A 25,214-nucleotide genomic window follows, 5' to 3' on the forward strand; every position below is an offset into this window, starting at 1 on the left:
CGAAATGTATGTAGGTTGTCATGGCAACGCATAACATTTATGCCACTGTACCTGCATGGCTTCATTCAGCGGCATTGCTAATATGCACTTATAATGTGTTCCCACAGTTGAGAATCTTCATCGTGCTTAGAGAATATCGTCAGAAAAAGAAATTACAGCTGATTTAAATCTGACCTCTTCCAGAGCAGGTTAGCTCTAAGTTAAAGCGGTGATGCCGTCAGGTTAGAAGAGCAACACCTTTGTAATGCTGAAAACTCGCGCTTTAGGCTTCACATACCTCACTAAACATTCATCTTGCTTCGTTGTACAACCCTCTGGTCATTTTGGGATTACACGAAGAGACAGAGGCATCTGAGGCAGAAAAACTGTGACAGATTTTGCAAAATGCTCGGAGCAGCCTACCTGCCGAGCAACATAACAAAACGCCCTTCAAGGGACAAATAATAAAGTTGAAGTCGAAGTCATTTAAAAAACTGTGCAGAAGAAAGTACACAGCTAGAAGTTGGGCTCAAATAAATATGGATATGATGTCGTGTTTCTTCTGTTTACTGCACCTTTTATGAGCGTCATGGATAAATAACAACGGTTCATGACACTGTTTTTAAAGTTTCTGCCTTTTCGTACATAAACTTTTGCACTCTACTCCGCTCAAAGAAAGCTTTTTTTTATTGCAACTGCACAGTAAGAAAGATAAAAGTCTGTGTATTTTCATACAGTTGCAAGCCGAGGATTGGAGGGCGGCAGTGTGACCGCTGTGCCACAGGTTACTACCGCTTCCCCGACTGTAAGCCTTGTGACTGCAATCAAGGTGGCGTTACGGCTAACGTGTGCCACCCAGATACAGGCAGGTGTCTCTGCAAGGTGAGTTCGTCGCACTTTAAACCTGCTTTCAACTCCTTTCTTTCATCTTTTCCTAGTTCTGACTCCCTCTTTTTCATTGCTGCTACGTTTCTAGAGAAATGTTGCTGGTATCAGGTGTGATACCTGTCGGGAAGGTTCCTTCTATTTTGACCCCTCCAACCCTCATGGCTGTACCAGCTGCTTCTGCTTCGGAGCCACTGACCGGTGTCAGAGCTCCAGCAAACGCAGGGGGAAGGTGTGTTTGCTTTTTTCGTGCCCATGCATGTCTCTGAATGCCTTTGGAAATTGTATGTCTGCAGAGCTTCCTCGCTGGTAGAAGTTATGTGGTGGATGTCATTTGTTTGATGAAAGCTGCCCCGTGTGGGTGTTGCTCAACAAATGGACCTACAAGGGCATAGCAGATTACAGCACATCATGCCACGGTGACTTCACTGTGATCCGGGTGTATTTATGGTTAAAGCATTCAGAGGATTTGTTGGTAGCATCTCTACATGCATGAACTCATGGAGTGTAACACTGCTGTCAAATAAATATCTGGATCAACTCAGCATACGTACATTCACCCCTGTGTATTACCCCGTTATTAGTTTGTGGAGATGCGAGGCTGGCGCTTGGAAAGCCCCGACAAGGAGGAGGTCGTCTCTGTTCTGAACACTGCCAGTAACACGGTGGTTGCCGATATCCAGGAGCTTCCTGGTACAGTTCAAACGCTACACTGGGTGGCACCATCGTCCTACCTGGGAAACAGAGTGAGTCGCTGCAGGGAGAGTGCTGGTGTCAGCGCATGTGTGCTGATATAACGTAGAAACAGATACTGGAACATATCTCTATGGTTGTTTTATTGAGAAAAATTAAGCCTACATAAATGTCAAAATCAAAAAAAATATATATACAGTGCTTATGAGACCACCTGTCTAATTTGTTAAACGCTGACCATCCAGCATCATGAAATGCTTTAATGCCACTCAGCTCTCAACGTTTTACCATTTTGAACAGGAATGAGGAATTTGGCTCACTGGGCTTCTCTGAGAAGTCAGAAATGAATCAAGCATCACGTTCAAACACTGAAACTATTTTTTCTGTTCAGGAATGCAAGTAAATAACTATAATTTGACATCTTTATCAAGAAATAATAATGTGCTTTACTGTTTTTTTCAGTTATATTTTAGCATTAAAAATATCATTTCAGTTAAAGAGCTTCTACAGACTGGGTATTAATCATTACAAAAACATGAGAAATGATTTTGGTGATTACCAGTGCTGCTAATTTAGGGAATAAACCTTACATTATTTGGTGGTCTAATACATTTGTTAACCACTGTAAATATATATTTTTTACTCAATAGTGTTAAAGAGCAGCAACCCAGCTGTATTCCTACTTTAATGTTCTTTTCATGTTGAAATGAAAGTGAACACTAGCTTTGATTTTCTGGTTCAGTTAATGACTAATACCCTCACCGTTGTTCTGCATAGCTCCAGTTTTAGACTAAAGTATTGTCATCGACATTCGGGTGTTTTTTTGTTTTGTTCTTTTGCACCTTCCTGGTGTTTCTTCACCTGCAAATAATTTAGTGATAAATAGAAAAAGTAATTTACATTTGTATGCATTTTGCTTTTATGGATTCAGTTTAATGAAATGTTTTAATGTCTCTTATTGTTATTATTATTAGGAATTAATTCAGCAATATGCTATTTTTTTAATAAATGATAACCTCAGCTATTACTTCCTCACTGAAAAAGTTTGCATGAATACAGAATTTTCGTTTATTCTACTGGACCCAACAGTTCCTTCGAATGAACTCATACAGGTTTTGGTCTTCGTTCCTTTCTGGTAGGTTTCATCTTACGGTGGTTTCCTCACCTACCAGTCCAAGTCCTTTGGGATTCCCAGCGAGGGGATGACTCTGATGGACAGAAGACCCGATGTTGTGCTGACTGTGTGTACTGCTGCTCATTTTTCTCCTCTTTGAATCGTCTCTCGGTGACAAAAAAAACGACACAGCTTATTTACTGGTTTCATTATTTCCTCCTAGGGTCGGGATATGACTCTGGTCCACGTGGCTCCACAAGTTCCGCTTCCAGACAAGCTTTTTCAGGGCAGAGTTCAGCTCTTGGAGGTAAAATAAACAGTTTGTCAATATTATGTCCAATTTAGGGCTGTGGTTTAAAATTAAATCTCACTGTGTGGGTTGCAGTGAACAACACACAGATTTTAGAGCCTCACCACTTGATTTCTCGGCTCTCTGGTTGTTTAAAGTTTAGGTTTTGAACTGAAATGTCTAAAATAAAATCTGTCTAGTGTGAACAGCAATCTGCCATTACATCTTATTTCTACATTTAAGTGAGATTATTGTCTTGTCTGTGCTGTTTTATGTCCCGTAATTTAATGAATTGTTAAATTCTGCCCTGCTGATTTCTCAGGATTAGTCCCCAACCTTTCTGTTTGTTGGCAGGGAAACTGGCGGCACGCTGGCACCAACAGGCCCGTGTCCAGAGACGAACTGATGATGGTCTTGGCCGGTCTGGCGGGCCTGAGGATCCGAGCCCTGTACTTCACTCAGAGCCAGCGACTCAGCTTGGGCGAGGTGGGCTTGGAGGAGGCCACCAGCTCAGGCACTGGAGGTCCCGGAAACACCGTGGAGAACTGTTCCTGCCCCTCCGAGTATACCGGAGACTCCTGCGAGGTGAGAAGTTCAAAGGCCATGACGTGTCGGCTTGTATGAAAATATTGCTAGTCTTGTATTTTCTTGAATAAAATTAAATCAGATTATTATTTTTATTAGTTTATTTGACAGGGACCATGTACAGAAAAAAATTAAACACAAGGTAAAGATGCTCTGGACCAGATTATAGCGGACTAATTTCTATCTGCAGTCCCAGGAGAAGGCAAGAGAGAAATCAGAAAAACAAAACGATCTCACATTCACATGATACAAGTCACTGTAAGTGTCAGTGCTAACAGGTTTTGGTTTCTCCGGATCCATTTTTTTTTGTCTCTATAGAGAAGTCTGTTATAGTCTTTAGTTCAGAGGGGACCTTGCTCCATTTGCTTTGTAGGAAACAGCCGATTGTCCAAAGGCAGTTTTACATATGCGACACTGCCAGAAGAAGTCCTGGTTGTCCCGGTAGTGTTTTTAGAAGTGCTGCGAATAAAAATCGTACATTTGCGTACACTATCATGGTTTCAAAATGACAGTAGTGAAACTGTTGTGTCTTCTTATCCGGGATTTAAACGGCTTGTTTATATAAGAATTCAGGAGGTTTCATAGTTTTTTGTTGGCTTGTGACCAGCATGAGATGCAGTTTGTGAAACGAGACACAATAGAAGCATTAAAAAAAGGTTTTAGCTCCTTCAAAAGTAAGAGAATTTCTGATACTTCTGAAATGAGAGAGTTTATATTTCAGCATCTGGCTCATCTGGTTAATGTGCTTTTTCAAGCTGAGCGTGGAGTCTAATGTAACACTGAGATGTTTTTAAAATCTGACATTATGTATGGCTTCTCCATTAACCGTTATGTCAGGACAGTCCATTTGCAGATTCAAGATGTTTTTCATTGACCCTCAAAGGTTAGCAACTGAACAGACAGAAAAAAATATCTTCAGACAAATATTTGAAAGGAGTCTACTTTTATTGACTCCTCAATGCAGAAAAAAAGATCCTTTCTTCACCTGAAATCTCCATTGTGAGTATAAAGGGAGACTGTTAAAAAAAAACAAGGAATAGGTGGAGAACGGGTGGGGCGATTAGGAACGTTTTGTCAGGTATGAAAAGCAAATGACATAACAAGCAAGGTGGGGCAATGTGTTGATTTAAATGCTATCTTGGCAACTTTGAAGAGCTGGACCTCCTCATAGTTTTAGGATGTCCCGACACGCCTGAGCCGAGCACCACACCCTTTTCCTGGAGGAAAAATTTCATCAGCTGACGTGCGGCGGTCGGAGCACACTGGAAAATACCGTCGTGAGAGATGCGCAGCCCAAATTGTGTAGCCTCGGGCTGGGATGTGTAGTACAATCATGCAGATGTAATATCAGCGATGAGACTGCTAGAATCACTGGCACCATTACAGCTCGCAGAAGCGTAGTAAAAACTAACGCGCTGGAGTTGCTAAGGAAAGGCTTCGCTTGAATTCTTTGTGTCCTGGCAATGGACTTGATCTAGTTTGTTGTGCTTTTAAATCGAGTTTGTATCCTTCAGATTTCAGCAGTTATGAACACAGAAGCAAATTTAAAATGCGAACAGGGTGACAGAGAGAAGATATTGGCTGTATCTTATTGAAGATGGACGATAATATAGTTTAAAACCATTTTTCTTGTTTGTGGCAGTGCCGTTGCCATAGATCTACCTCCCCGTGTTAGTGAGCAACCGCCTGATTGGGTGTGTTTTTAAGGAAGTTCATTATACGTGCCTGGAGGCGCTATGACACGACGCCTGGCCTTGACACATGAGGTGTGGCACTTGGCAACATATTGTTACTCATAAACCTGAGGCTGTTCACCTCGGTGCACCCGCAGTAAGTGAGTGCAGCCGACACACCCAGTCGTGCTTGTTGTGGGTTCGAGCGGCGTGATTCAGGTGTGAGTTTTTCGTCTGTGTTGTCTAAGGATGTCTGACTTTCCTCTCAGTCACATCTGCTTGCACAAACACTAACATAAACAGACTGTTACAGAATGTTAATGCCCGTAAAGTTGGAATAATTCCTCTTTTAATTTCTATTTGCACACATCAGTCATCACTTTTGTCCAGGTGCAATGGTTCCATACTGAGTCCCAGTTACCAGGTGAAACCAGTTCTGACTTCAGGCTTGTGGACAGTGTGCCACCATGTCTTAACCCATTGATCAATACTCAATATTAGTGATATTTGAAAGAGTAATATTGGACATTCTTATGCATGAAATCCCCTCGAATATGTGTTTCTTGTTAAGTTGACCAAGGTTGAAAAATTAAAACAAAACCCTTAATCCTGTTGGTCAAATTTAGTTTAAGCTTGAACACACAGTTTGCAAAAGTTAATTGTGGTTTAATTTTTACTGTGATATGTATTGCATGTGTATTGTGATATCAGTAAAGTTTAATAAGACATCCACTTCATCTATCCAGAATAAATCGCATTGTCACAATCACTTCATGAGAAGAGGTAAAAAACAAATAAAAATTATTCCACCTTTAAGGGCAACAGAGTATTAACGTATTATTACAGATTGTTGACAAACTGTTTCAAGCTTTTGCAAATTTCAGCTGAAAGTAAACGCAGCACCGTTGACAACATTTTCCTTTAATTCTGTTGAGGAATTAGATTTTGCTGTGGATACATACTGGCCCCCCCAAATTGAGCGTCTGAATGAAGCATTCTTGGTGTGGTAATGTGTGCGTATGAGAGCTAGAGGAGGACACAGGACGTGTAAACACTTGCATGCGTGTGCTTGTGTTCCTGCATACACTCATGCTGATCTCGGACGCTGACTCAGGTGAACGGGGTGTGTCCTCTTTGTGTCTGGGTGTGCGAGCGCGAGCATGTGTGCTTAAGAGGCTGAGGCGAGGGAGAGCGGAACGTTATTTCACACAGACTAAGGAATGCTAGATACGTGCATGGATAGACACCGGTGTAGACGGGTTCTGTTGCGGGCCCTGATCTGTTGGACTTTGATTGGACTTTGCAATGCTGGCCACAGGCCCCACAGGAGGGGAGAGAGACCCCGCTACAGCAGGCATCATGACAGATGGGCTCAGAGGATACAGTTTCCTTCGCCTAACGACCAGGGAGCTCAGAGGATAGAGTTTCCATCAGTAAACGACCAAGGCACCCAAGAGTTACGCTACCCCTCAGTGAATGGCCGAGGACAGAGAGTTGAATACCCTTCTGTTAGCGACAGTGCCAGTTCTCAGATTCAGGTAAAGATCTGTGAAGGTGTGATGTGTCTTGTTGTTGACAGGGCTGCTGTGGGTTAAGTTTCAAGCGTGGACCGTTGGTGACTTATAGACTGTTATCTCTAAAAGCAAAGGGCACGCTTCAGTGCTGCTGCGTACCAAACAGAGCTACAGCGTGTGAGAGTCGTCCTCTGGAAGTGGTGGCAAAGCCTTTAGAACCACTGCTGTGTTTTGGCAAAATGAAACGGATAGTGAGTTTACAGTTAATCTGCTAAACTACAGGGATAACTGGTATTGTGTTATATGTTTGCAGGTATGAGCGTACAAAGTAATGTGATGATATGTAACTCGTAAAACTGGGATTTATGAGGATGTTGATAATTGTACACACACGTGTGCTTTTTACCAATATTGAATTTGTTGGATTTTGATGAACAGCCTTCATTTTTTGGGAATTCACTTCACTGGATTAGCCAAAACACACACATACACACACACACATGCCTTGTTATTTCATCTATTTGTCAATTTATTGTGAGTACAATCTATCAAGATGTATTGGTCACATTAGATATAACATGATTTTTTTTTTTTTTTACATTTTATATTGTTAAAACACTTTTTACAGTGGTGTGCTTCCATATCTGAGTTGTACTTCATGTCTTTGTGCTTTCCTTCTCCAGAAATGTGCTCCTGGTTACTACAGAGACGGCAGCCAGCCTTTCCTGGGCCGCTGCGTGCCCTGTGAGTGCAACGGTCTGGCCAATGAGTGTGAAGACAGGACAGGGAGATGCCTGGTAAGAAACATGCTCCAACATTAACCCCTGTGAATGACTTCACCACCACAGGTACACAGACATCCGCATTCATCTAAAACTGGGGAATGGATACTTCAACCCAGCTAGCTCCGTTGTGAGCCACAGCTTAGTCATCGTCTAGACCTCTCACCTTCGGCGCACATCTGTTGGTACACTATTATTGCACAGCCCCACGGCTTTATCGCCATCAGAAGCCTTATCTGATTTGTCCGGATTTCCCATTTCGGGGCCCTCTCCCTCATTAATCTCATAGTTAGGAAGACGAGCATTTACGCAATTCGAAGTCTCAGCTGTCTCTGTTGTGTTATTGTTATGCAAGACACTCAAGACTGGGCCTGTGCATGCAGCGCACGCATGGATCCACACATTTGCAGCTCAAAGCCAAATGGACACAGGCGGCTGAACTCTCCGCCGAGTGCATCAAACACAGTCTGTGATGGATTTGGCAGAGAAATGTCTTTTCTCTTCGCCCCTAGATGTTTGCATTTCTGCCTGGTTGTAATAAAAGCCTCGCTGTCCGGTTGATTTGGTGCAGCATGCGCGTGAAAGGCAAACACACAAATATGTGCTTTAAAACACTGCCTGTCTGCTGTTTCACTCTTATTGCACGCTTTTCAAGTGCTTCAATTAATACATAATGTTATTTTCAGAACTGTCAGTACAACACAGCTGGGGACAGATGTGAACGCTGCAAGGAAGGTTACTATGGAAACGCCGCTCAGAGGACATGCAGAGCGTGCCCGTGCCCATTCACCGCATCCGCAAACAGGTGGGTAAAAAAATAAAAAAATTTAAAAAACCTGCTGTACTGTGATTAAATAGAAATGTGCATTTTGGGAAATATATTCTAATCTCCCTGTTGATCTGCAGTTTTGCGGTAGGTTGCACAGAGGAGTACGGAGACATCCAGTGCATATGCAAAGCAGGCTACACCGGCGACAGATGTGAGCGGTGAGTGTTTGTGAACATACACTGGGAAATGTGGACTACCGTTGAGGTATTTCGAATTTGGTACTTATTCTATGCTTTTTATTTCTCCCTCCCATAGTTGTGCTCCTGGTTACTATGGCGATCCAATCACACCAGGTGGAAGTTGTCGGCCCTGTAATTGCTTTGGCAACGGCAACAACTGTGATCCCAGGACTGGAGGTTAGAATTAGAAGGAAAATGTCTTCATTTCCGATTAATTACACTGCATGGTACTTAGCTTCAGTCTCACTTTGTAAATGTGATATATATATTTTTTTCTGTCTGTTGTTTTTGCAGTTTGCAAGAACACGCTGGAGCCAGGAGACACAAACACAGACGAGAACTGCCAAGGTGAATTAGCGCAAAGAATCCGATGGCCTGAAGTGCCATTTACGATAAATCAGGTTTGGTCCTCTGTTAATCTTGTCCTTGTTTATATTCCAGAGTGTGACAATTGTGCCCAGACTTTACTGAACGACCTGGAGAAGCTGGATGATGAGCTGGGAAGGATCAAGGCTCAGCTGGACAATGCCACTGCCAGCACCTCTTCTCAAGACAAGCTAAAGAAGCTGGAGAAGGCTATATCAGACACCAAGGTAACCTGTCAGTGCTCTGCAACTCTGTAGGCTATAAGTTCTGGTAAAGATGGGGAAAAAAGCCACTGTAGATATTTAAAATCATAGATTTTGTGCTGATACAAAACCCAGGACAGTCTGAAGTACACAAACACAATAAAATCCACCATTTTTTCAGAATTTGCACTTTGCACATGCCCATTACACACACAGCACACATACACACAACCAGCGCGGGTGTGCTTGTTCAAACAATCGGCATTCCTGATGATAAGCAATCTCAGTGAGTTTTATCCCACAGTCTGCGTGTCAGCGTGAGTTAGAGACTGCACCGACGAATGCCAGCGCCTGTCACTTTCATAATCTCCTTGTTGCATCCACTTCACTTGAGTGCCCTTTGTGTATTCACCAGACACGAGTAAATAAATCCTTGCGACCCCTTTTAAAAACAACGCACGACATACACCGTCTACGTCTGACTTCATGCAGCGCTGCTTTACATTTTGCAGATTCTCGTCAACAAATACAACTCTGCCATTAACACCCAAAAGTCCCAAGTCAACCAGCTGGAAGAGGACACCGACACTCTCGCGGACGATATCAGCTCCCTCAAGGACAAGGTAGACTGCTCACCAATGCCTAATATTTTATTAATCTTCAGCATGCTGTGATAAGTGGAATCATGTATGTAAATGTGAATCTGTTTCTTTTATTTAGGCGGATAAGAGGGCTGCTGATGCTGATAAGGCAGTGGGAGATGTCGAGAAAACACACAACAGGGCTAAGAATTTGGACAAAGACATTCGAGACATGCTCAAGAAAATCCAAGGTAGCGCAACTCTGTTCCCTTTGTTGGTGTCACAACTTTCTCCTGTTGTCTGTGTTAGCAACTGGTTCCCTATTGTGTTTTTGATGTGTGTGTATAATCATTAAATGGCACTAATTATCTGAGCTTAAATATTTGCCTTACTGAGTGTGTTCTTCCGCGTCCTTGAAGATCTAGTGGACCAGCTGAAGAATGAAGACAACAGAGGCGACACGCCCAATGAAAACCTGAGTAAACTGCAGAATGACGCCAAGCGCATGGTGAAGGAGATGGAGGACAGGAACTTCAACCCTCAGAAGACGGCTGCTGAGAAAGAAAGAGACGAGGCTAAGAAACGTACGATACTTAGTCTTTGCTTAGTCAGTAGAAACTCCAAAAAACCTGTATGGAAAGCAAACTCCTCCAGAGTCACATAATCAGATGGTTGTTAGTTGGAAGTAAACGTTACTGACATAGCATTTTTACTAACATTTTCTGTCTTTTCTATTCTCCAGTGCTGGACCACATCAAGGATAATGTGAGTAAGCAGTGTGACAAAAATGAGGCAGAAGCAGAGAAGATTCGGGGTCTTCTGAAGGATTATGAAGCCAAGCTGAAGGACCTGGACAAGGCTCTGAAGGAGGCATCGGACTTCGTGAAAAAAGCCAACGCTCAGAACGGCCTCAACGCTCAGACAATGGGAGATCTGCAGGTAATAAAAAAGTAGTTAATCAGTTATGAGGAACATGCATGTGTGTTGGTTAATAGTCAGCAACATTGCATCAAAACTACTTTTTGTTATTGTGTATTTTAAACAAAAACAACAACAACAATAAATGCGTATTAATCTTATTTGTAAGATATTATGTGTTTAGAGAATATTCTGCCTCACAGGTCAGAATCACAATTTATTGTGTACAACATAAACAGTAGTTCAGTTTCTCTGATTAAATTGATTCATTTGTCTCCTACAGAAACGTATTGACGATCTGAAAAAGGAGAGGAAGACTGTTGAGGACCAGATGGACTTGGCAGGAGATAAGCTGCGGAAAACAGAAGAGTTGGTGAAAAATCTCACAGACAGTAAAACGGTATAACTGAAAAAAAACATGCACAATCTTTACCTCAAATATCTACACATTTTGTGTTTTCCTGATTCTCAATATGAGCCAAAACATATTTTGACACACGTTGGGTGTCCTATAAGAAAATGTCCTCATCTCTGGTTCCACACCAGTGAGCAGCCAGGTCCTGACACGACTTCTAGCCAGATAATGATCAGTGTTTTTGCTTGTTGTACTCTGGGGTGAGGTCATTGGCATTTCCTGGTACTACGAATTCCTTGTACCCATTCACCTGTTCTTCTCCTCTGCAGGAGTACGAACAGCTGGCAGCACAGCTGGATGGCGCCAAGACTGATTTGACCAAGAAAGTGAATGAGATTTCCAAGGCTCGGGGAAAGGAGGACATCGTGAAGGCTGCAGAGGATCACGCTAACGAGCTTGACAAGCTGGCAAAGGACCTCGAAGAGTAAGTTGATTGTACATACAGTAGAGACACATCGCCTCATTAAAGCATGACGAACGGTTTGATCGGCAGCGTCGGCGTTTATGCTATGCAACACTTCTGTACTTGTTTCACTAATGTTCAAGCATCGACTTTCAAGATGTGTCATTTGCAACTGCTTTTCTTTCTTTTTGTTTTGTTAATGCATTTTTCCATGCGTCCTGATTTGTTTTCTCCCTGTGATGTCTCGTATAATAGTGCTGTGAAGAATGCAAGTGGACGTACCGAGGTGCGCAACGCTAAAGATGCTATCGACGCCTACAAGAACATCACAGATGCCATCAACGCTGCAGAGGCCGCTGCTAAAGATGCCGAAAAAGCTGCAGACAACGCCTTGGATGTAAGTTGGATGTAAAGTAGCGAGAAATGGTTGTTTTTGGCATGATGTGAAGTTAGGTAAGCATTTAAACAATATTTTAGAATGCTGAATAATTTTAACTAATGTCTTTTTTTTTAATGCTTTAGAATGTAAAAAACAAAGGACTGACAGAAAAAGCAAAAGAACTGAAAGAAGCTGGTGATGACCTAGTGAAGGAAGCACTAGATGCCGAGAAAGACCTGAAAGGTATTCAACCATCTACTTGAACTGTTTGGTTTGCAATAACACAAAAGCTCGGTCCCTAATTCTTGTTGTTCGGTAACAGAAGCCACCGAGGACCTCGACGACCTGAAGAAGCGTCTGACAAATGCTGAAAAGAAGAAGAAAGCCCTCGAGACCGACCTTCTGGATGCGCAGAATCAACTAAACAACATCAAAAGAGGTAGCGTAGAGTAGACCAAGTCAGAAGTGTTAAACTGATTTAATCTGGAAGTAGACGTTCTATTTACTGTATTTGCTCCTGCGCTTGTTTTTCCCAACCAGATGACATTGGAAATATGATCGATGAGGCCAAGAGGAAGGCGGCTGCAGCCAACGCCACAGCCAGCGACACTATGGACAAACTCAACGCCATCAAAAAGGAAATCGATAAAATCAGTGTCTCTCCCGTGGACTCTAACCTAAACAATGTACTGAATGATGTGGACCAGTCAGGTGAGATTTAAAGAGATGTCTCCAGGCACATTCAGCAATTCTTTTTTTATTGATTAAACATAAAGATGCTGCATTTTTGTTGTTGTTGTTGTTCACACATTTGTTTTATCCAATCTGTCTTCTCTTTGCAGTGAAGAATTTATTGAATACCATCCCATCTCTGAATGATAAGATCTCAGAGGTGGAGAACCTCACCTCGCAGTTCTCACCCATCAGCAACATATCTGAAAACATCAAGAAGATCAAGGAGCTCATTGAGCAAGCCAGGGACGCCGCTAACAGGGTGAGAACATACATATCTACTCTTGTTTCCTCCTCCAAGTCAACGCGTGTGATGTGTTTCCTTAATTTCTCCATTTCGTGTCTTCTCTCCAGATTGGAATCCCCATGAAGTTCAAAGGCGACGGTCACGTGGAGCTGCGTCCGCCAAAGAACCTGGAGGATCTGAAAGCCTACACAGCCTTGTCTCTGTCGCTGCAGAGACCCGCTGACGACTCAGGCAGAGGAGATGGAAGACGCAGACGCAGACAGACCATCAACAAAGGAGACATGTTTGTGTTGTACCTCGGCAACAGAGATGTAAGTAATTCCAAATGCACATGAACGTTTTGACACGAGGATATTTGATTTGTAGTTTATTACAAGGCTTTAATAAACTGTGTCCTTTAGTCCTCGAAGAACTACATCGGTATGGTTTTGAGGAGCGGCGTGCTGTACGGTGTGTACAAACTCAACGGAGTGGAATACGAGATGAAAACGGGCGACATCACTACATCTGCATCCGAGCCAGCCAAGTTTGACAGAGTGGACCTGCGCAGGTAAAACCGACAGCGACATTTCCATTAACACTCTTATCTGCTGTGAGCTACGATGTCGTTCTGTCTGCGTTTTAAAATCGCAAAAGATCAGTGGAACTTGTAAAGAATGTGAATATTGTAAATGATTTTTTTTTTAAAACATGATTTTTTTTTTTTAATGATTTAGAATTTACCAAGACGCAGAGATGATCCTGACCAAAGACATCACCTCGACCTCGCCTGGCGCGCCCATTAAGAGCAGCCAGCAAGGCAAAGAGAACAAGAACCTCCTGGACATCAGCCCCAGCGACATCGTCTTCTACGTTGGAGGCTACCCTTCCAACTTCACAGTAAGCAGCACGGAAATAAGAACAGAAGTAATTAAATTTTTTAGCTAGCATTGACTTCATTAACGCCCTTTTTTTCTGTTTTTCCTTCACCTCAGCCACCAGCATCTCTCAACCACCCCATGTACAGCGGCTGCATCGAGTTCTCCTCCTTCAACGGCAAAGCTATCAGTCTCTACAATTTCCAGAGAGCGGAGAACATCAATTTGGAGACTCCATGCAGGAGGTAGGTCGCAGTGTGATTAGTGTGACGGGTAGCTGAGCTGTAGATAAGGATTTTTAACTAAAAGGAGTGATGACATTTATGGCGTGTGACATTTTTTATAAGTACGATGTTTATCAGTTTTGTCACTTTCATCCTTCTGGCATCGATGGCTAAAAATGTCGTCCCTCCTCGGTAGTCTTGCCACTGTTTGAACTGCTGCTTCTATCATTTTCACTCTTGTCACTCTTGAGTAAATGTACTTAGTGTGGAATTGCCCAAAACAGCCGTCTAACTGACACGCCACTCCCTCCAGGTACGTACATCCAGTGGATTCAGACTACTATGAAGGCACTGGGTATGGCAAAGTGATCATAACAAGGTCAGCGTCCACCCTCTTCGTCAGCATGTCCATCTTCGCTCGTTCCGAAAATGGTCTGCTCCTATACATAGGAAGTGAGGTGGGTTATTGTTTCAGTGATTTCTTTATAAAAATCACATTTTGATATGTACTTTTAATACAATTATGTAACAACATCTCGTTTGTTCTGTGACGTAGGACAAATACTTCATTGTGACCATGGAGAAAGGCGTCATTTTCATCCGTAGCAATTCGCTTGGAGCGCCGGCTTCAAAAAATGTGAAAACCTTCCCGGTAAGAAGATTTATGTTGCACTCTTTGATAGTTACTCAGCCAGATGATGCTGATACATGAAGAACCATCTATTGAACCGCGTCCTGCTCCTCTTTACTTTCTGCAGACAAGCGACTGGACAGATATACAAGTCATTATCACAGGCAAAGGAAAGATCTTGGTTCGCAAGGCCAACAGCGAAGTGGCCACAGCCCAAGCGGAGTACAACCTCAAAGACTTTAAAGAATTCTATGTCGGTGGTGTGTCGCAGGACTTGAGGGAAAAGTATGTGGTTCTCAGTATTCCTTTTGATCAGTGTGTGTTGTGAGATTGCTGCACTTCATCTAGAATAACGTCTTTCTCCCTCTTGCAGGTTTAACATCACTATGCAGCCGTTCAAAGGATGCTTGAAGAATCTGAAGCTGTACCAAGACTTTAAACCTGTCGATGAACAAGTGGGCATCAGCAGAGGTTGTCCCAAGGATTCCCTGGTATGACGTTAACCTCAGCGATCCAAAACCAGTGGCCAACACTCACATGAAACACCCAGTTGGGTTTACAGCTAATGAACTAATGTCATGCCCGTGTTTTTGTAGGCTTCACGGAAAGCAGAGTTCAGCCTGGGGAGCTCGCTGTCAGCCAACCTGCCAGGCTTCAGTCTGAACAATGACGTCACTGTCTCCCTGGGATTCAAGAGCACGGATAATCAGGGTCTTATTTTGCAGGACAAGCAACAGGTGAGTTTGTGACATTTAAGATCAGATTTGTGCGACAACAACTAAGTCAGATTTTAACACCCCCTCCTTTTTTTAAAATTTTATTTTACAGGCCAATGGCATCAATATTGCATTGGAAAACGGACATGTGGTTCTCTATTTCAACAACAACATGTGGAAATCTAGCAAACAATACCACGACGGCCAGTGGCATTACTTGACTGTAACCAGAAGAGCTGGAAGGTATGAAGGAGGCGATGATTTCACATTCATTAGTTCAATTAATGTAATGTATTATGACACCGATACAGCCACAGTCCACAATACAGCTCCAACGATGGCATCCTGTAGTTTAATTCAAACACCAGACAAATTCAATAGATTAGATTAGATAGAACTTTATTGATCCCGTTGGTAGGGTACCTCAGGGACATTGTTGAATATATATAAATAATGATTAAATCCTGTGATGATTTTTCCAGGATTGAGGTGCTCGTTGATGATGAAGATAGAGGTCAGACGCAGAGTGGCAGCACATCTATACCTGACACAGGCGGCTCCGTCTTCCTGGGAAATGACAAGTTCAAAGGCTGCGTTTCCAACCTCTACACAAGACGGTAATATTTCCTCACTTTGCATTGCATATCTGCATCATGGATATCCTTAAAGACTCGTGTAATGTGCAGCTTTTATTCTGGAAGTCACTGATTGCTTGCGTGCTCTTTGTTTTATCTGTCGTTTGTTCTGTTTGCAGGCCGAGCAATCTGTACAAGGCTGAGGACTTCAGCTCCTTCCAGGCTTCTGGAGACGTTCTGTTGGACGTGTGTACTAGTGACAGTCCCGCTCAGCTGATGCTGGACCGCATCTCAAAGAAGGTGAGGGTTTGTTTTACATGCACGCACATATTGTGATCCTTATTTGGAGGAAAGTAAGGAAGTTGTCTTATTACTGTTTTCCTAAACAAGTAAAAAAAAAAAAACCTTGCTTTTGGATAAAATATTCATGTTTTCCCAAAGTAAACGAACATTTCTTAAAGGCAGACATGTTGTTAGATTCCCAGCATAGCATATTGTTTTATCATTAAACTGTCCAAACTAACATGTGACTTGATGAAGAATGATTGATTTCTCTCACTAGAAGTAAGTCGCACCAGTCTTTCTCTTTCATAACGTTTGTTGACATTGCTTACATGATATCTTGCTACCTCATTTCCAGAGATGAAGAAGAAGGAGTCCTGCTGATGCCGACAAGAATCTTATATTGACTTGAAAAAGTGCCAGTGTGCGCAGCGATGTTCTGTTGCGCCAGCTCATTTATTTGAAGTGTAATTCAATAAAAAAAAAAAAAAAAAACAAACTTGCATGAATGCTTCAGTAACCACACAACTTATAAGAATGTATTGTATTTCATCAGATTTGTCTATTCTATTTAAGCCTAATAACTTGTGAATAACAACTTACCAAATTACTCCATGTCTCTTCTCTTTCTTCCATCTCTAACAGTCATTCACAAGCACTTTCCTCTAACCCACTGACACGTCACACTTGTTGCATTCGTACACGATGATCCCTGATTATTAAATTATGGAAAAGGCCACTTCACTGAGTATAAAGTTCCAGTTATTTTTCAATATTCAATTAACGCAGTAATATCTGAACCTGAGTCTCTTAAGATTTTCTGGGCCGTTATCCCGTTTAGCTGATGAAATTCAAGTGACTGTGACGAGAGCATGCTTTTATATTTGATGTTTAAGGACATAAAACCACCTCCAAGTGATATAGTTCAAACTTAAATGAAAACACAAACCCTTGTGACTAATCCTATTGTTGTCCTGTAGAATTTTGCATGTAATTTTGGCCTGAGCAGATAAAAACTAAACACTAATCTACATTACAATAAATCATGTAACCACTGAGGAGCATAGAAGCACATCCTGAGATGAAATGAGAGTATTTCTCCTCCAGGCTCGGCCTCACGGTGAAATGTATTGAACTTAATGCATCTGACATTCTAATCTGTCATGAAAAGCATGAACACAGCAAAGTTTCTTCTCATCACGGTGTCCCTTGTTTGCTCGTCACCACTATAAAATATTTATTAGGATTTTTTTTCTCCCCCGTTAATTTATTTAGTTTTATAACCATTTATTCTCCAACAACCTTTGGCATGCAGTAGATTGGTTGAATTCTCAGCCGCTGGATTCACAGAAACACAATAACAAGTTGACACTACAGGCTGAGCTTAATGGAAATACATAATGGGGTAACAGAAAGCCAAAATATAGACGAAACCGTGCTCTGAAATTCAGTCATTATCCGTGAGCTTCTCATAGTGAAGGAATAAATATCACAGTCTGTATGATGATCTTGCAGTGCGCAACTGAGCTTCATACATTATTTATATTTTTATCATATCAAGACCCGCAGAGCAATTTCAGAAATGTACGTTGGTCTGTTTATATTCCTACGATCTCTGCGACTTTATTGCAAATAAACCTCACTAATGCGAAACTGAAATCAATAGCAAGCTTCTGCTGTCTTGCATGCTGAACTGAGCAAAAGCGAAATCAAACACGACTGTGAGCAAACTCGAGCTGTAACTGTAAAACCAAAATAAAGTATTTTTTTATTTTCACTTCTGTGTTTACAGTCATGACCCACTATTTCTCACCAATAGCAGAGTGCATGAGTGACAAAAGCTGGTGTAAAGTTATTTTCATTCTATTGCATTGATGCTCTGCGTCTTAGCGAAAATGTGCAAGAATGCCTGAAATAAGTTGGACGCATTCATTCAGAGTTTCCGTGACACAAAATGAATTTGCCGCCCTGTGAGAACAGATGACTCATCCAGATGAATTTTAATCTGATATTACAATAATGTAGGTTTGGAAAAAGTTCAAGTGGGCAGCTTTTCCTAACCTTCCATGATCGTAAACTAAACCTATTTGGAATTAGGACCTTTTAAATGAACAAAACAAACAGTTTAAATGAGCTGATTTAGGATTTGAGAGTCTGGATTTGACATTTTTCACAGATTTTTGGCATTTACCACCAAAAAGATTAATTGATTAGAAAAAAACAATCAATAATGAAAGTAAATGCTCTCTGAAGACCCACATTCTTTCATCCCATGTTGTGTGCATCCCAGTATCTACAACTGTGGGTTGTTCTGCTGTCATGAGTGGCCCTGATGTGAGAAAGAATACCCAATAGTTATGATTTTTACAATGTTGTACCATCGCATTTATTTACAGAGTGGAACCGATTCAGGGTTTTACCAAAGATCTGCGAGCTAGCAATCACTCAAAGGCCAACGTGTGCTGAGGGTTTCTTGTCTTTGTGCTGCTTTAGGATGAGGTGACGCCTGTGATAAATGAGACCATATCAGCGTGTGCGTTGCCGGCCCTGGTTCCAAACGCCTACCGCATGGGGGGGCCTGTTAGCAGCCTGACCTACAGCCTGCCTCTACAGGTCCTGCAGCCCAGGTGAGGAACCGGACCGACTCAACAAACATGCATTAAAACAATGCACAGCGAGCGTGGCTGAGTGCACAGCATCAAGAGCAGTGCTGCAGTCATATCAACACAGAATGATGTCTTCCTCTATCCTCCACAGACCCCACTTCTCTCTCGACGTGAGGACTCGGTCTCCTGAAGGTCTGCTGTTCTTTGCTACAACCAGAGGAGGGCGGTCTCACCTCGCTTTGTACATGTCCAAGGGCCGAATCAGACTGTCTGTAGGCAAACAGAAGGAGATCTTCAACCGAGAGAAGTACAACGACGGAAAGTGGCACTCGGTCAGTGGAATGTGACATAATTATATTTAACACAAGGTTATAAACAATGCTGATGACTTTTACCACCGGAGTCCACATTGCAGAAAGAAGCTCAACACTGTTTATGTGCCGAACATACTGTCTGCAGGTCATTTTCAGTTTGGAGAAGAAGAAATTCCGGCTGGTTGTAGATGGGATCAGAGCCCAGGATGGCCAGCTGACAAACACTGAGCTGACGTCTATGCAGCAGTTTGTGTCACCTGTGTACCTGGGCAGTGCTCCAGAATCCCTGCACAAGGAGCTGAAGGTAAAAAAACAGACAAACATGCAAACACAACGAAATATAATACAATAAAACATAATTTATTGTTTTGTTTATAAGTCGAAGGCCCTTCCGAAGCAAAGCGTGTCCGGCTGTGTGCGTGGCTTTAAAATGAATGGAGCACCGATGTCAAACCCGACCACGAACCACGGCGCCGGCCCCTGCTTTGAGGGCCAGACACAGAGAGGGGCTTATTTCTCAGGGAATGGAGCTCATGTCATTATCAGTGAGTACATCTGATAATGATCTCATTATATCACACACTGCTAATTCCTAGTGGACATAATGATGAGGATCAAACAGGAAATGCATGAACAAAACTCTCCCTAGGTTGGCCTAGAAATGGATTTTACTGTCTTTCTTTCGTCTATAATTAGTAGAAAATTTCCTTTTTATAAAATTGGTTATATATTATACTTTTATAGGTTTCGTAAGAAACTACCATAAAAAGAAGTCTTACTGATCATTTCATGGCAGTCCACTCATTGTTCTTGCTTTTTTCTTTTTTACAGTCTGAATTATCTTTTCTTTCCAAGGCAGCGATGACAACCATCTATTTTCTGTATTTCAGATGACTCCTTTGTTGTGGGCTCCACCTTTGAGCTGCTGTTTAATATTCGTCCACGGAGTCCGTCTGGACTCCTGCTTCATGTCGGTGATTCCAGCAGGACTCATTATGGACCAGCGATGGGCCACTATCTCAGTGTCTATATGCTCCAAGGAGAGGTGAGACCACGTGTCTGTTGGCTGTATGAGTGCCTTTAACCTCAGGGGGAATTCGTATTAAATAAAAAGCATCTCTTGGTGTCTGTTTTTGCACAAAAGGCTTAGTGGTGGCATATTTGTCTTCGCTTCTATGTAACAAACATACAGTGGTCCTCAAATGTATTCATACCCTCCCATTAAAGAAGGGGGGAAAAAAATCACTGAAATTGACAAAAGTAATAATAAAGAAAATTTAATTAAAATCATGACATTGCTCTTGAATTGTGGTTCAACAGAAAGACAAGCATGATGGGACCCGTGAACTAATATTTAAGTGAACAACTCTTTGAACCAATCACTGCCATCAAGTGTTTTCTGTAACAGTCAGAATTCTGCACCTGTTGACAGGTATTCTGATTTCACTGCTCATCAGCAAAGTGCTCTAAGTTTTTTTTTTTTTTTTTAATTATTCTTTTCAACCACAATTTAAAGCAATGTCTTATTTCACTAAATTACAATTTTGCAAATTTTTATTTATTATTACTTTTTTCAGTTTCTAGTTATTTGAGTGACTGTTGTGAATTTTGCCTTTTCTTTAATGGAAGGGGATGAATACGACTGTAGAGCAACTCAACAGATCTACTCTTCAGACTTTGTTTGAAGAATACATCAAAGTTGCACACGAAGACTCTAAATTCATACTCAACCTAAACTGACAAGCAACTTTATTTGCAATGTGATTAAAAGCACTGTGTTTGGACTCATTTTCAGGTGGTGGCGCAGGTGAACAACGGAAAAGGAGAATTCATGGTGTCGGTGAAGCCAAAAACTTCTCTGTGTGATGGAATATTCCATAAAATCTCAGGTAAAAGGAAATAACTTTAACTGTCATTCACGACCCAAATGTGCCCAAACGGTCACACAATGAGCGAAATAAGCAATCGACGCCATGGCTGAGCACATAACAAACTTAAGGAACCAACGGGCTCAGTGTCCGGTTTATGGTGTGGTTCATATGTACGGCTGAATTAGTCCAGTACTACAACATATTGCTACATATTGTGTAGTTTTACAGCGTTTGAGCAGAGCTGCAGGTGAGCTGGAGTGCTCAGACTGCACAGAGGGGTGGACGGGTGAGTGGATAGCAGAGGGGGGTTCTTATAGATCCACACATTACAGAGAAAACAGCCACGTAGTGCTACATGTAAGCCAGGATGAGATTATTTTCATGAGAAAAAGTACCTTAGCACCTGATATATACTTGACATGCACTGACGTAAATCTGTCTGTGTGTCTTCTAGTAATCAAAAGGAAAAATGTTATACAACTGTATGTGGACACAATGGACACCTACAAGATTGGACCACCGACTTCCACGACCACTTTGACCAAAGACCCACTGTATGTGGGTGGCATTCCTGGTGAGTATCTGTCAGGTAATGACAATGTAATGATAAAATTATCTTCTTTTAGTATATGCTATATTATACTATATCATAATAATATGAGGAACAAGTCACATTGCAGCTGTAACTGTATAGTCCAAAAAAACAGAAGACATGTCAGGACACTGTGGTGTTTTTACAATCACAAAAATCACAGCAATGCAACGACCTGTAAATATGGATTACACATAATTACACACTGTAAATGTAATAAAATGATTTTAAGTTAGCAATACATGATTTCTTTGGGGTTTGTTTAAACAATAAGCTTTGGGAGAAATTAGAAGGAATCCCGGTATGTTTTGGTTTGTTCAAATACTCTGTTGCCCTTAAAGTTGGAATAAAATATATGTATTTTTTAACCTCTTCTCATGAAATGATTGTGACGACGCGATTTATTCTGGATAGATGAAGTGTATGTCTTGCATACATACAATCCATATTACAGTAAAAAAAATTAAAGCACAATTAACTTTTTTAACTGTGTATTCAGGTTTAGACTAAATTGGGGATATTGAACAACAGGATTAAGGGTTTACATTTTTCAACCTTGGTCATATAACAGGAAACACATATTTGAGGGGATTTCATGCACTAGAATGTCCAATATTACTCTTTCAAATGTCACTAATATTGACTCTGGCCACCCCAGACACTAGTGCGTTAAGACATGCTGGCATTCTGTCCACCAGCTTGTTGATGGTGTCAATGGGCAGGACGTCACACTCTTTGGTCGGATAAAAAGTCAGAATTCGTTTCACCTGAGTAAAAGCGATTACCGATATGTGTAGGAATAGGAATAAATAAATAGGAATAAAAAGAGGAATGTGTCTGAAAACAAAACATATTCCAACTTTATGGGCAACAGTGTATAATTAGTAGCAAATAAGTGGAAAAATAAAAAAAAAACTTCAGCTGGATACAATCAAACGTGATCACTCACCAGTCCACCAACTGCACTTTTCTGCTGCAGAGACGTTAATGCAGCAGACGCTTCCCGTCACGTCGGCCTTCGTGGGATGCATCCAGGACATGAAGATCAACGGTGAGCCGGTGACCTTTGACAGGTCGTCAGGCGTGTTCGGTCCAGTCAACCTCAAAGAGTGTCCGGGCTGAACAAAAAAAAAGCGTCTCATCAGCAAACAAACCTTGGGACCACGTCCGCCGCAAACTATGTGCAATCTGTTACTAAGACAGAGAATGTGTTTGTGTGTAAGAATGGGAGTGTTTTGAGGAGTGTGTTTCAGTGTGTGTGTGTGTGTGTGAACGAGTGTGAAGGTAGCAGCTTAATGTTTGCTGCTCTTTTCAACATTTCTGTATTTATTTTGTCATAAAATCATGTGTTACGTCACCAACTCATGAATGCATATTCCACCAACTGTCCTACGGTCTGATGTGTTGGTCCATTGATTCTCTGTCGACAATCAGATGCTACGGAGTGTGCTTGTGATTGGTTGGGGCTGCGTTGTGGGCAACCCAGCACTTTAAGAATACGAATAATGCCATTTGTGATGGTGCTTGTATTTGAGATCAAAACTATTAATTCTGTGTTGTTGTTTATTTGATGTTGGACTCAAAAGTTGATGCTAGAGAAATTGCGTTTACACCCGCGGTGCTCGATTCAGTGACATGTCAGGGGTTGCCGAGCGATTCTATATTCAGATCCACATATTTAACACCATTAAGTGACACGGACTCCTCACACATGCTCTTTTCCCATATTGTGTTACTGTGTCCTGTTCTGAGTTAATTTTCCATTTTGCATTCCTTTTGCATGTGGATGAGGATGCTAGTTTCACCAGAAAACAGTATGTACTGAATTTTGTGTCTATTAGTTTAATAACTCCATAAATAGATGCTGTAAGAACAAGTCTCACAGTTCTGGTCAGTCATGTTTGGGACCATTTACTCTAAAATTCAAAATAATACAACCAACAACAACATGTATTTGAAGAACCCAGTTTCACCAGCAAATGTTTACTTTCCTGCTTTGTACATTTATGTCAAAATTGATATGATAATATATATTGATTAGGGGGGAAAAAAACATTGTAATTGGACACATTCATACATGCATTCCTGTCTTGTGACCACGTATTTGTAAACCTTTGTGTAACCTGTTTGATTAATGCCCTCAATAAATACTTGTCAGTGTCATAAGTAGATCATTTGATTTGTGATCAAGGTAACGCTCACATTTTTACTTTTTAATTTAACTGCCCCTGTTAACTGTATTCAGCACCATAATGCTTGTATACTTTTGACTGTAATAGACAAATGTAATTGCAATTTAAAAAAAGAAAATAGGTCTCATGTTTAATATTGGTTAATTATATAAGGGATTTAGGAATATATGGGGCAGTGGTGCCTCAATGGTTGACGCAGTGTATTTGTGAGAAATAAAGGTTTCTTCCTATGTACAGAGAAGATTTTGAATTATATTTAGTGTGGTAAAATATGGTACATTTGGAAAAGGTGTTACGACTGGCTCTTAGGCCGCAACAAAGGAGGAAACACACAGGTAGATTCAGCTGTAACATAAGGGTATTTATTGAAACGAAGTAGAATCGTGGGGTGTGATTGTGAGCGTCAGTGGTGTGTGAGGGTGTATGAGTGCAGTGTTTGATGTGTGGTGCATGTTGTCAGCATGAAACAAACAAAAAGAGACAAACACAGGAGCATGGCNTGACGATAAGCTTCAGGGACAAGCTCATACGCTTTGAGAACAGCACATTTCACTACCTCATATGTTAAATCACCCTGTGTTAAAGAGGAATACGCTTCCTGGGCCCTTCCAGTTAACACACACTGCAACAATATCATGCAAGTGGAGTCAGACCAACCACGCGTCTCAGCTAGGCGCTCAAAGAGGACAAAAAAAGTTTCAGGGTCTTTTTCATTAAATTGAGGAACCAATCTCAGTTCCCTCCAAACATCCACCCTTTCCATGGAGCAGCTGGGACCAGAGAGACCATCAGCAAGTAAGACACCAGCTGCAACTTCTCCCTCTCTAATCAGAGACAGTTTCTGCTTTTCCAGATCAAGCTTCGCACTTTCAGCTTCTTGTCTTATCTTCTCAATTGACAGTGCTTTTTCTAACTCAATACCATGCCTCATTTTTTCCACCGCAAGTTCTTTCTCCATCTCTAATTTCATCCGCAACAAAAGTAATTCTTTTTGTTGCTCAAAAGTTAAACCGACATCAGGAGTCATTGATGGTGGAGAAAAGTCCTCAACACCCTCAGAGACAGGAACAACTTTTTCTGTGTCCAACACATTCATTTTCAATAAATGAAATTTTAAGCTTGCCCTTATGGTCTTAATAGTTTTTTTTATCACCAACATCAACCTTATAGTAATCAGCAATTTTTAGTAGTTGATCCTTTGTACACCCATCTATAATATTCTCACATGGTGCCTCTACAAACGCTTTTACAAAGTCATCCACGCCTTAACTTAACATCCACACAAAAGACAGCAAGATGAAGTAATGTGTTGAGGCTTAACAGCGTGCACCAAGGCCTAAACAGCCACACCAAAGGAAGGTTCCCTTCTATTTAATTGCTTAGTCACCAGAACTAACTAAATAACTCACCCTAGTCTTCATGAGGCATGGCGGTGGGTTTTTATGCACTAATAGCCCGCTGGCTTGAAAAAGGCAACCAGAAAACTGGCAACCCCCCCCACAGCCACGGATGTGCTCCCGAGCAGCTTTAGGGAAGGGGGAAAAAAGGATGCTCCAACCACCGTACCTCAACACTACAAGTCACCCCC

The 25,214-nt window shown here is 41.6% G+C and overlaps 1 protein-coding gene across 2 annotated transcripts in view; it reads left to right on the plus strand.

Annotated features, from left to right (window-relative positions):
• Window positions 1–23,605, plus strand: part of LOC103364858 (laminin subunit alpha-3) — a 57,073-nt gene extending 33,468 nt beyond the window's left edge. Inside the window, exons 35-77 of one of the 2 annotated variants that reach the window (XM_008292133.1) lie at window positions 717–861; window positions 956–1,096; window positions 1,449–1,610; window positions 2,697–2,798; window positions 2,895–2,978; window positions 3,315–3,545; window positions 7,416–7,529; window positions 8,201–8,319; window positions 8,421–8,501; window positions 8,599–8,699; window positions 8,817–8,870; window positions 8,964–9,115; window positions 9,604–9,714; window positions 9,812–9,923; window positions 10,092–10,256; window positions 10,415–10,611; window positions 10,874–10,990; window positions 11,275–11,429; window positions 11,664–11,805; window positions 11,931–12,030; window positions 12,110–12,226; window positions 12,328–12,498; window positions 12,630–12,781; window positions 12,874–13,077; window positions 13,168–13,316; window positions 13,483–13,645; window positions 13,741–13,868; window positions 14,161–14,305; window positions 14,404–14,499; window positions 14,606–14,763; window positions 14,852–14,969; window positions 15,075–15,215; window positions 15,307–15,437; window positions 15,677–15,811; window positions 15,949–16,069; window positions 18,545–18,678; window positions 18,809–18,989; window positions 19,117–19,275; window positions 19,351–19,516; window positions 19,862–20,016; window positions 20,767–20,860; window positions 21,297–21,416; window positions 22,414–23,605. In XM_008292133.1, the coding sequence (XP_008290355.1) occupies window positions 717–861; window positions 956–1,096; window positions 1,449–1,610; window positions 2,697–2,798; window positions 2,895–2,978; window positions 3,315–3,545; window positions 7,416–7,529; window positions 8,201–8,319; window positions 8,421–8,501; window positions 8,599–8,699; window positions 8,817–8,870; window positions 8,964–9,115; window positions 9,604–9,714; window positions 9,812–9,923; window positions 10,092–10,256; window positions 10,415–10,611; window positions 10,874–10,990; window positions 11,275–11,429; window positions 11,664–11,805; window positions 11,931–12,030; window positions 12,110–12,226; window positions 12,328–12,498; window positions 12,630–12,781; window positions 12,874–13,077; window positions 13,168–13,316; window positions 13,483–13,645; window positions 13,741–13,868; window positions 14,161–14,305; window positions 14,404–14,499; window positions 14,606–14,763; window positions 14,852–14,969; window positions 15,075–15,215; window positions 15,307–15,437; window positions 15,677–15,811; window positions 15,949–16,069; window positions 18,545–18,678; window positions 18,809–18,989; window positions 19,117–19,275; window positions 19,351–19,516; window positions 19,862–20,016; window positions 20,767–20,860; window positions 21,297–21,416; window positions 22,414–22,556 (5,866 nt within the window). In that variant the 3' untranslated portion in view covers window positions 22,557–23,605. Of the gene's footprint in view, window positions 1–716; window positions 862–955; window positions 1,097–1,448; window positions 1,611–2,696; window positions 2,799–2,894; window positions 2,979–3,314; window positions 3,546–7,415; window positions 7,530–8,200; window positions 8,320–8,420; window positions 8,502–8,598; window positions 8,700–8,816; window positions 8,871–8,963; window positions 9,116–9,603; window positions 9,715–9,811; window positions 9,924–10,091; window positions 10,257–10,414; window positions 10,612–10,873; window positions 10,991–11,274; window positions 11,430–11,663; window positions 11,806–11,930; window positions 12,031–12,109; window positions 12,227–12,327; window positions 12,499–12,629; window positions 12,782–12,873; window positions 13,078–13,167; window positions 13,317–13,482; window positions 13,646–13,740; window positions 13,869–14,160; window positions 14,306–14,403; window positions 14,500–14,605; window positions 14,764–14,851; window positions 14,970–15,074; window positions 15,216–15,306; window positions 15,438–15,676; window positions 15,812–15,948; window positions 16,070–16,409; window positions 16,662–18,544; window positions 18,679–18,808; window positions 18,990–19,116; window positions 19,276–19,350; window positions 19,517–19,861; window positions 20,017–20,766; window positions 20,861–21,296; window positions 21,417–22,413 lie in introns of those variants that run through there. The other variant, XM_008292132.1, reaches the window with a different exon arrangement.
• Window positions 23,606–25,214: the final 1,609 nt, after the last annotated feature.

Source organism: Stegastes partitus, unplaced genomic scaffold (genome assembly GCF_000690725.1).
Source record: "Stegastes partitus isolate 25-593 unplaced genomic scaffold, Stegastes_partitus-1.0.2 Scaffold787, whole genome shotgun sequence".
In the NCBI taxonomy this organism is placed as follows: Eukaryota; Metazoa; Chordata; class Actinopteri; family Pomacentridae; genus Stegastes; species Stegastes partitus.